The sequence below is a fragment of the Herpailurus yagouaroundi genome, unplaced genomic scaffold (assembly GCF_014898765.1).
Source record: "Herpailurus yagouaroundi ecotype Mexico unplaced genomic scaffold, PumYag 140, whole genome shotgun sequence".
Lineage (NCBI taxonomy): Eukaryota > Metazoa > Chordata > Mammalia > Carnivora > Felidae > Herpailurus > Herpailurus yagouaroundi.
In genome coordinates this window covers 81,369,547-81,380,682 of record NW_024412395.1, presented here as the reverse complement: position 1 = coordinate 81,380,682, position 11,136 = coordinate 81,369,547, and the positions used below count along the sequence as shown (strand labels likewise).

The window sequence follows — 11,136 nt, the reverse complement described above, 5'->3', positions numbered from 1 at the left end:
GGGGAGGGTGGGTGATGGGTATTGAGGAGGGCACCTTTTGGAATGAGCACTGGGTGTTGTATGGAAACCAATTTGACAATAAATTTCATATTTAAAATAAAATAAAATAAAATAAAATAAAATAAAATAAAATAATAAAAATTTCCCACAAAGAAAACTCCAGGCCCAGATGGTTTCATTAATTAACTCTACCAAACATTCAGGAAGCAGTTAATGGCAATTCTACCCAGGTCTTCCAGAAAATCAAAGAGGGAAGAATATTTCCCAACTTATAAGGGTATCAGAGAAAATAGCAGAGGAAGGAGACCAGGGAAAATTCTTCCCTGGAAGTACCAAAAATCCTGGTAAAAACTGTCAGAATTGGGGTGCCTTGGTGGCTCAGTCAGTTAAGCATCTGACTCTTGGTTTTGGCTCAGGTCATGATCTCGCAATTTGTGAGTTTGAGCCCCACAGTGTGCTCTGTGCTGGAAGTGCCGAGCCTGCTTGGGTTCTTTCTCTCTCTCTCTCTCTCTCTCTCTCTCTCTCTCTCTCTCTCCCTCCCTCCCTCCCTACCCCTCCCCAGCATGTGCATGTGCTCTCTCACTCTCTCTCTCAAAATAAATAAACATTAAAACCCCCCACAACTTAAGAAAAAAAACTGTCAGAATCAACCTTATTGAAGCTCTGAAAGTTGCTCAAATGTTTATAGCAACCAAGTAAAATATGAAGATGGTAGCCTGTGTTCCCCATGTGGGTATCTGGTCCCAGAGGGAGGAAAGTAATATTGTTTCCAAGAAATTATGTTGTCTGTTTTGACAGGTCTATGAATTCCTTGAAGAACCCATGAGAGGGGCCTGTCTTTATTCTGCCTAAATCAGAACTCTCTCAGGAAAGAGAAGTAGATATGACTAAATGGAGAACATTGCTTGAAATCACTGAAAGTCAAATGAACAAGTGTTAAAATACAAGTGGGATAAAATACAACAATTGAGCCACAAAACAGAAATGCTGAAAGTGAGGGAGGAAAAGCTGGGGTGTTTGAGACTTTGGGGGAATGAGGGTTTTGAAAAGCTCCTGCATATACTGGGAAACCTAGAAAAGTCATGCATATATCCAGGATGGGATGCATGCTCAGAGAAGACCATAAGCTTTCATAACTGGCTGTCTTTAGGCTCAGCACTAGCAGAAAGTGAAGGCTAAAGCAGAATCGTAAAAGGTCTGGATAAATGTTAAAGGAGGGCCTCAACACAAGGTCAATCTGCAAAGACCCAAAGAGTCTTTTCTTTTCTTTTTTCTTTTTTTCTTTTCGCCCATCAGGATGTTAAAAATGTCCAGTCTTAAATAAAAAATTACAAAGCAGGCCAAAACAAAAACAAAAACAAAAACAAAAACAAAAACAAAAACCCAAGAAAGTATGGCCTATTCACAGGAAAAAAGAAATTAAAGAAACTGTCCCTGAGGATACAAAGATACTGGGGTTACTAGACAAAGAGTTGAAATATGCTGAGGAACAGAAACAAAAAAGAAATGAAGAAAAATAAACACAGCCTAAAAGATTTGTGAAACACCATCAATTTTACCCAAATACACATAATGGAAGCCCCAGAAAGAGATGAAAGAAAAAGGGGCAGAAAGAATATTTGAAGGAATAATGGTAAAAAACATTTTAAATTTAATAATAATTTAATAATAATAATAAATTTAATAATAGAAATGAATCTACACATCCAAGAAACTCAATGAACTCTAAATAGGAAATACTTGAGACACACTAGAATCAAACTATAAAAAGCCACAGATAAAGAGAATCTTGATAGCAGCAAGAAAGAAGTGATTTGAAATACACAAGGGATCCTCAATAAAAGTTAATAGCCAATTTCTCATCAGAAATCATGAAAGCCAAAAGGCAGAGGAATGATATATTTAAAGTGCTGAAAGAAAATGAGTGTTAACCAGGAATTGGGTTACACAAGGATTTCTAAAATATGAAAACAAAAATATATCCATGAAAGAAAAAATTGATAAATTGGACTCCAGCATAATTAAAACCATCTGTTCCTATAAACTGTTAGGAGAATAACACAAACCATGGTCTGGGAAGAAATATTTTTAAATCATGTATCTGATAAGGGACTTGTATTCAGAACATATAAAGAACTTCAAAACTTAACAGTAAGAAAACAATCCAATTTAAAGTAGGCAAAAGACTTGAACAGATATGTCCTCAAAGAAGGATGGCAAAAGCAAGTGAAAAGATGATAAATATTATTAGTCACCAGGGAAATGTAAATTAAAACCATTATGAGATACTACTACATGCCTATTACAATATCTAAAATTAAGAAGAATGGCCATACCAAGTGTTGGTAAGGATGTGGAGGACTAGATAGAACTCTCATGTACTGCTGGTGTGAATATAAAATGGTACAGCCACTGTGGAAAACTGTTTGGCACTTTCTCAAAAGGTTACACAGACATGTACTACATTCTATTCTTAGGTATTTACCCAAGAGACTGAAAGCATATGACCATACAAAGACTTGTATATGAATGTTCATAGGAGGTTTACTTGTGCTAGCCAAAAACTGGAAATAATCCAAATATCCACCACCAAGTGAATAGGTAAACAAATTGTAGCATAACCATTCAAAGGAATGCTACTTAGTAATAAAAAGGAATAAACTAATGACACACATATCAACATGGATGAATCTGAAAATAATTATGCTATGTGAAAGAAGCCAGATAACAACAGTACGTACATATTGTAAGATTCCACTTATATAAAATTCTAGAAAATGTATATAAATCACTAGTGACAGAAAGCAGATCAGTAGTTGCCTGGTGATTCATGGAAAATAGAGAGAGGCAGGAAGGAGACTTCGAAAGGGCACAAGAAAAATTTGGGGGCTAACTGACATGTTCATAATAAGGACTGTGGTGATGGTCTTGGGTATACACATATGTCAAAACTTAATGAATTATATATCTTTTTTAAAAAAAATATTTACTTATTTTGGGAAGAGCACAAGTGGGAGAGGGGCAGAGAGAAGGGAACAGAGGATCCGAGGTGGGCTCTATGCTGACAGGCTGACAGCAGTGAGCCCAATGTGGGGGCTCAAATTCAAGAACTACGAGATTATGACCTGAGTCAAAGTCGGATGCTCAACCAACTGAACCACCCAGGTGCTCCAACAAATTATGTATCTTAATATGTGCAGTTTAATCTATATAAATGATCTCTGTTTAAATGTTAAAATTTGTTGAGGAGATAAAATAAGATTAGAGAAAAATATAGATATTCAGGCAAAATCAGATGAGTGCTTCAACAAGGGACTCTAACTGCAAATATATAAATAATGATACCCAGCATTTGGGTAAATGAGATAAAGGGGTTATCATTATTAACAATGATGAAGAAAAACAAGCAGAAAAAGTAGGGAAAAAAAGAAAAGAAACTTTAAAATCTTTCCCACCTAATGACAGGAAAACGGAAGTGAGGGCTCATGGATGGGTCATGACATGAAATTAGCTTAGTGGGTTGGGAAACAACATTTAAAACAAACAACTATACCAGTCTCCCCAAACTGAATACTCTAGGCTAGAATAGAAAATACCAAAATATAGAGTATGTAGTAAGGTTAAGTATAATCCTAAAGGCACTAGATCATGAGGTGCATGTGTATTTCTTAATGTAGATTGTGTGAGAGGGAAAAAAGTATGGGAAATGCTAAATTCCAGATCATAGCAAAAGTTTGCTGATTTGTCAAGAAGAGAATAGTAAAAGCTGAAATAAGTATGAAAAGAAGAAGGGAGGGATAGTTTCTGGGACACATAGTATATGTTAGAAGACTGGATTTAATGGGTGGAGAAAGAAAAGATTAGAGGGAAAAAAAACTGAGGAACTTTCAAACTTTTACATGACAATACATTGAGATAAAACTGTTGAGAAAAAAAGGTTATACAGAAATAAGACTAAGGAATAAAGATAAGCCAGACAAATGATTTCAAAAGGGGAAAGAGAATAAGCCAGTATTCAAAAGAGATTAAGAAACAGAGGCTCAGGGGCGCCTGGGTGGCGCAGTCGGTTAAGCGTCCGACTTCAGCCAGGTCACGATCTCGCGGTCCATGAGTTCGAGCCCCGCGTCGGGCTCTGGGCTGATGGCTCAGAGCCTGGAGCCTGTTTCCGATTCTGTGTCTCCCTCTCTCTCTGCCCCTCCCCCGTTCATGCTCTGTCTCTCTCTGTCCCAAAAATAAATAAAAAACGTTGAAAAAAATTAAAAAAAAAAAAAAAAAAACAGAGGCTCAGAATTTGGAAAAGAATGAAAAATATGAAGAATGGTGGTGTGGTTAAACAAATTATAATCTGGACATTTTATGTATGAGAAAAAAGCTATTTAAAAAATAAATTTTGCCTATAATTTCTTATTATTCCAATTGAAACTGTGTGTATGTGTGATTGTTACAACAGTTCATTTTTTTTTTTTTAACATTTATTTATTTTTGAGACAGAGAGAGACAGAGCATGAACGGGGGAGGGTCAGAGAGAGAGGGAGACACAGAATCGGAAGCAGGCTCCAGGCTCTGAGCTGTCAGCACAGAGCCCGACGTGGGGCTTGAACTCACGGACCGCGAGATCATGACCTGAGCCGAAGTCGGCCGCCCAACCGACTGAGCCACCCAGGCGCCCCCCTACAACAGTTCATTTTTAATATAAACTCTGTAAGTTCAGGAGGAAAAAATAAGTCATTCATAAATCCAATATTCAGAGATAACTATGGTTAACATTTTCATGTATTTCCCTCAGACTATTTTCTATACTTCCATTTTTTATAAGAAAACTATTCCCCTCCCCCTTTTTTATTTAAAAAAAAATTTTTTTTTCAACGTTTTATTTATTTTTGGGACAGAGAGAGACAGAGCATGAACGGGGGAGGGGCAGAGAGAGAGGGAGACACAGAATCGGAAACAGGCTCCAGGCTCTGAGCCATCAGCCCAGAGCCTGACACGGGGCTCGAACTCCCGGACCGCGAGATCGTGACCTGGCTGAAGTCGGACGCTTAACCGACTGCGCCACCCAGGCGCCCCTCCTCCCCCTTTTTTAAATGCCTATTTATTTTTGAGAGAGAGTATGAACACAAAAAGGGGAGAGGCAGAGAGAGAGAAGACGACACAGAATATGAAGCAAGCTCCGGGCTCTGAGCTGTCAGTGCAGAGTCTAACATGGGGCCCAAATCCATCAACTGTGAAATCATGATCTGAGCCAAAGTATGACACTTAACCAACTGAGCCACCCAGGCGTCCCCTTCCCCCTTTTATTGCCTGATCTATTTTAGGTCCCTGGCAGTTTTTAAAAACTAGTTTTTACACTCATTTATATTTGGAAGATTTTGAGTTTTGTTATTATAAAATATTTTTAAATTTCAATGCAATTATGAAGCAAAAATATCTTCTTTTAGATATAGAGGTATCTTTCTCTTTTTATAAACTATGCATTTGTTATATTCCTCTCTAGTATTGGATTGTGTTTACAGAGAAGCAGTTATATTGACTATAGCACATTAGACTTAAATGGATTCACTGGAAGTAAACCAAGTATTACTTATTCCCTACTTCCCTACTCTAAATTGGAAGCAAAAAGTTTTCAGGTAAATATGAATACGATGCATATCCTGTAATGGCAAGGTTATTAAGAGATACTTGAAAATAATGAGTCAAATTTCTTTGGTGAAATAAAATATTAAGATGAAGTATTTTACTAGATAAAATTTCATACAGAAATTTTTCCTTAAGAGATGCTTTACTGTGAGGCTAGCATATCTAGTGAATCCTGGTACGGGATTCAGCCTCACCTCTGCCAAGGCCTTTTTAAAGATATGTCCCAGTTCCCAAACAGGGACTGCAGTTTAGAGGCAATCTTGGGCATATGTTTTTGGCAATAGGTCTTCAATTGCCTTGAAGAAGATGTCAATCTCATCTGAAGCGGAAGCCTTCCTTGACCAATGGACAAGATGACAAGTGGAGATGACCAATGGAGAAAATATTCAGTCTAACTCTGTATGGAAAAATATGACATCTCTAGCCTCTCTTTGACATGCCGCCATCCCATATAAGTCGGGATCAAGAATGAAAATACGCTAATCCTATGAAGACAACCTAAAATTAAAATGCAAAAATACATAGTAATATGATTTAAATTGCTTAATGAATTTTTCATTTTTGTTCTTTAACTATAGTCAAGAAAATTATTTGTACAAAGTATCAAAAATTCTGATTTACACCTTGAGAAATAATCGAATACCTACCACATTCTTTTTTTTTAATGTTTGTTTTTGAGACAGAGAGGAAGAGAGAGAGAGAGAGTGCACACACATGTGAGTGGGGAAGGGGCAGAGAGAGGGGGAGACAAAGGATCCTAAGCAGACTCTGCACTGATAGCTGCGAGCCCGATGCAGGGCTCGAACTCATGAACCGTGAGACCATGACCTGAACCGAAGCTGGATGCTCAACCAACTGAGCCACCAACGTACCCCACAAATTCCTGTCATAGTCTTAAAACAAGAACAGATTATTATGGAAGAAGCAAACACTAAGAATTTCTAGAAATTATAAATATAAGAGTGGAAAGTAAAATTTTAATGAACAGATAACCAATAGTGTGGTGAAGGTGAAAAATGAAAGTGATTTAAAAGCTAAAGCTGAGTAAATCTTGAACAATGTAAAACAAAACAAAAAAAAATGGAAAATACAAAAAACAAATTGAGACCTGGAGTGTCAAGTGAACCAATATTTTGAGAAGGAAGAAATGGAAGAGGAGAAATAATTTTTATTTTTTTTTATTTTTAAAGTTTACGTATTGATTTTGAGAGCGAATGAGAGAGAGAGACAGAGCATGTTGGGGGGGAGGGGGGGCTGGGCAGAGAGAAAATCCCAAGCAGGTTCTACACTGTAAGCACAGAGCTCAAACCCATGAACCATGTGATCATGACCTGAACCTAAATCAAGAGTTGGATGCCTAACTGACTAAGCCACCCAGGCACCCCAATTTTTAATAATACAAGAAAATCCCTCCGAATTGAAGAAACTTCTGAGTTTTCAAACTGAAAATCTGTCTACTGCAAAGCAAAATGTGTGAAAACATCCACGCCTACATATGTCCAGGTGAAATTTGATAATTTCAACAATAAAGTAAAAGTGTAAAAGCTTATAGAGACAAGAAAACAAGGGCATAAAACAAAAAGACAAAAAATAATGAAATGAGATTAGATGACTCTGGAATTCTTAATATGTCTGAATGCTTGAGGACAACAGAGTAGTGATTTCACAGGAACCACTATGAGGATTTTGTGATTTTGATCTTGAAATCATTACCTGGCCAAATTATTATACAAACATGAGGACAAGATAAAAACATTTTTGAGGGTGCAGGTATTCATACTACCCATGCTCATACTAACACATATCACTTAAAGAGGCTTCATCAAAGAAATAATGACTTACAAGAAAAAGAATGAGATTTTTTTTTTTAATGTTGCTTCTTGGTAGAATCTATAGAGAAGAAAGAAATTAAAAAGCGCCATGTATATCAAAGAGAATCCAGTGGATGGTGACTTTTGAAATATTCTTTCTCAAGCAGCAGAGGCTTATATTAACTAACATAGGATTTTTACTTCCTTCTCTATGAGTCCAAGCACAATACTATATTGTACAGTGGATGTTTACATAATCATAATTCTACAATTTCTGATGTTTTTATTTTGAATTTTAGAGCAATCTGTAGACAAAACACAAATTATTTAATAATAGTTACAGCATTACAAAACTAGGAAAGAGCAAATGAGAGATAATAAGAAATAATAATAGATATGGTAGTCACAGTTATAACAGTAACCTCCAGAAGAAAAAGTTAGAAACAAAAACCAAAACCTCAGAATGCTGTTAACAGGAGTTATTTTTGAAGAGTGGTGCTAGGGATATGTAGTCTTTTCCTTTTCCATTTCCTTTTTTATGCCCTTCTATTTAATTTGATTTACCATGTATAGGTATAACTTTATAAATCTTTAAAAAATGTTTAAAATAAGAAATATAGGTACTACCATCAATAAAGGGTAATTCAATAATTAGGATATATCATACAATAGAATACTAACTAAATGGATAAAGAGATACATGACAGGTATTGACATGAAAAACTGTACATAAGTAAAAAATGATACTGGATAATGAAATGATCCTACTTATGTTAAAAGAAATTATATGACAAAAAGAGAGAGAGAGTATGTGTGTGCATGTGCGTGTAAATTTTGTAAGATATTTATAGTGCTGTAGCAACAATTTACTAAAATGGCAGAAGCTTTTGTAGATATTTTAGCATTTTAGACCACATTTGTTTTTTAAATATTTTATTTTTTTTAATGTTTATTTATTTTTGAGAGAGAGAGAAAGACAGAGTGTGAGTGGGGGAGGGGCAGAGAGAGAGGGAGATAGAATCTGATGCAAGCTCCAGACGCCGAGCTGTCAGCACAGAGCCTGACGTGGGGCTCAAACTCATGAACTGTGATATCATGACCTGAGCCTAGTTGGACGCTCAACCAACTGAGCCACCCAGGCACCCCTAAAGATTTTATATTTAAAAAAAATTTTTTTTAAATGTTTATTTATTTTGGAGAGAGAGAGACAGAGTGTGAGTGGGGGAGGGTCAGAGAGAGGGAGCCACAGAATCAGAAGCAGGCTCCAGGTTCCGAGCTGTCAGCACAGAGCCCCATGTGGGGCTCGAACTCATGGACTACGAGATCATGACCTGAGCTGAAGTCGGATGCCCAACGTACTGAGCCACCTAGGCACCCCTGAGATTTTATTTTTAAATAATCTTTACACCCATCATGGGGCTTGGACTCACAACCCTGAGATCAAGAGTCACATGATCCACCAACTGAGCAAGCCAGGAAGGCCCTAGAATGCATTTTTTAACAGGCAGAATTTAAAGCATACCTTGGTTTCTTTTTTAGGTAGTTTAAATTTCTATTGAATATGTAAGTTTGCACTAATTAACATTTTTTTGGTACCACTCTCAAGAGAGTAAGATGGAATTTCAATAATGTTTAAAAATATTAATCTGTTAATTATTCCAGCTGTTATTCAATTTGGCAAGCTCAGACACAATTTAGTCTCTCTAGTATTTTTACTTGGAAAAAACTACATCTGAACCGAAAAGAGGACTTTTTTATATTGAAAATTTTGAAACTGTATAACATCATAAAAGTCAAGCAAGGATTTTTGGCATTAGACAACTCTAAAAACTATTAACATTAACAGTCTATTTTTGCTTCAAACAACATTAAAACATATTCAGTCATAAGTCCTCTTTTTAATAATTTAGTATTTTTCTTACCAGGCTGTTTTCTTTCCAAGCTTCTGGGAATTTGGGTCTCTGTTTTTCCCTAGACACCAGAACTTGCATATCTTCAAAAGTGGGATGGTTTCCAACTTCTGTCTGAAAAGCCATCTGGTATTCTGGTACAGATTCACCTGTGTATTTTTTTAAAAAATGAATAAAGTAAAATTTTCTATTATTATAAAATGATGGAACAGGAGCAGAATTTCTGATACTAAGTAAGCAAAGAAATTATGTCACAATCTTTTTTATTTTATTTTTAATCCTTCGGGCCTATTTGGAAATGCAAAAGAGATCCTTTTGTGGGTTTAATACAATATTAATTAATAAAGGTTTTAACTAAAATAGTCTTTAATAAATTAAATGTCTGTTGATAAATCAAGTGGTAGTTTCAATAATGGACATAGCTATTTTTAAATGGCTTCTAGAATTACTAAATTGGGGGGGATTATTACATACATAAGGTGCATTTAATACTTGAAAATGCCTGAATTCTTACCCCATACAGGGATTGAGGGTGGTGAATATAAGGAGAAAACCCAGGATATAGTATAACACATGTCTGTAGAACCAAATGTAAGTGTCTAGGATGTATAGTCATCATGTCTTAATATGTCACTGGCTCTATTATAGTCCAGCCAGATTGTATCAAATGTCACAAAAATGTTTATGATAATGGCCACAACAGAAAACTCAATATACTGATTTTTAAAAAATCCCTAAGAAGTAATATCTGGATCAAGGATTTTTAAGTATCATTAACTATTCTACCACTATTTAATAACCCTATTTATCACCCCTAAACACAATCAGCTGCTTGTGATAAGAAGCTTTGATTTTTACAAAATGTGATCAAATTAAACTTAATAAACATACTGTGCCATACAGAAGACCGCTGGGACAAGGGTCAGAATATCAGTGGTCTAGTCAAAATCTTGACAAAGAACACAGGAGAGAGACTGTCTGCTGGCCCCAGCTCCCATCCCATGAGAGTGACACGATAAATTAGAAGGAAGAACACCAGAATGCAGGATAAGGCACTTAAGCTCCAATCGTGTCTTCATCTCTACCCTGGAAAAGTCATTTAACTATTCTGTGTTTTACTTTTCTTGTCAGCAAAATGGCAATGTCTGTCTTCCTTATCTCACTCACATGGAAATAATACAAAAGTTATGATGACCAGATAGAAAATACTTTATAAAACATTTATTTAAGTTTTATGTTTCAATTTTCAATTTGGATATTCAAAAACCTATAAACATTTTCCCTCCACCAATATTAAAAAAGATTATATTACAAAGATTAATTTTATAATTTATGCAACATAACCCAAAATTTTTGGAATATTGCAGTATCTATACAAATGATATTTTGTAACTCTAAAGATTTAAGCAAATACTTATTGTTTTTTAAGTTTATTTATTTATTTTGAGAGAGAGAGAAAGTGCAAGTGGGAGAGGGTCAGAAGCGGGGTGGGGGGAGGGGGGAGGGAGGGAGAGGGAGGGAAGGAGGGAGAGGGAGAGGGAGGGGGGAAGGAGGGAGGGAGGGAGGGGGAGAGAGAGAGAGAGAGAGAGAGGGAGACACAGAGAGAGAAAGAGAGTCACAAGCAGGCTCCATACTGTCAGCACAGAGCCCAGTGCGGGACTCTAACTCATGAACCAGGAGATCATGACCTGAGCTGAAATCAAGAGTCGGATGCTTAATTGACTGAGCCACTCAGGCAACCCTAAGCAAATACTTACTGTTGACAATCACCATCAATA

General features: G+C 36.3%; 1 protein-coding gene across 1 annotated transcript in view; it reads right to left on the bottom strand.

Moving 5' to 3' along the window:
• Nucleotides 1–11,136, bottom strand: part of BMPR2 (bone morphogenetic protein receptor type 2) — a 201,052-nt gene that overhangs the window by 20,027 nt on the left and 169,889 nt on the right. Inside the window, exon 10 of the mRNA XM_040475888.1 lies at nt 9,371–9,507. Coding sequence (XP_040331822.1) covers nt 9,371–9,507 — 137 coding nt within the window. The remainder of the gene's footprint in view (nt 1–9,370; nt 9,508–11,136) is intronic.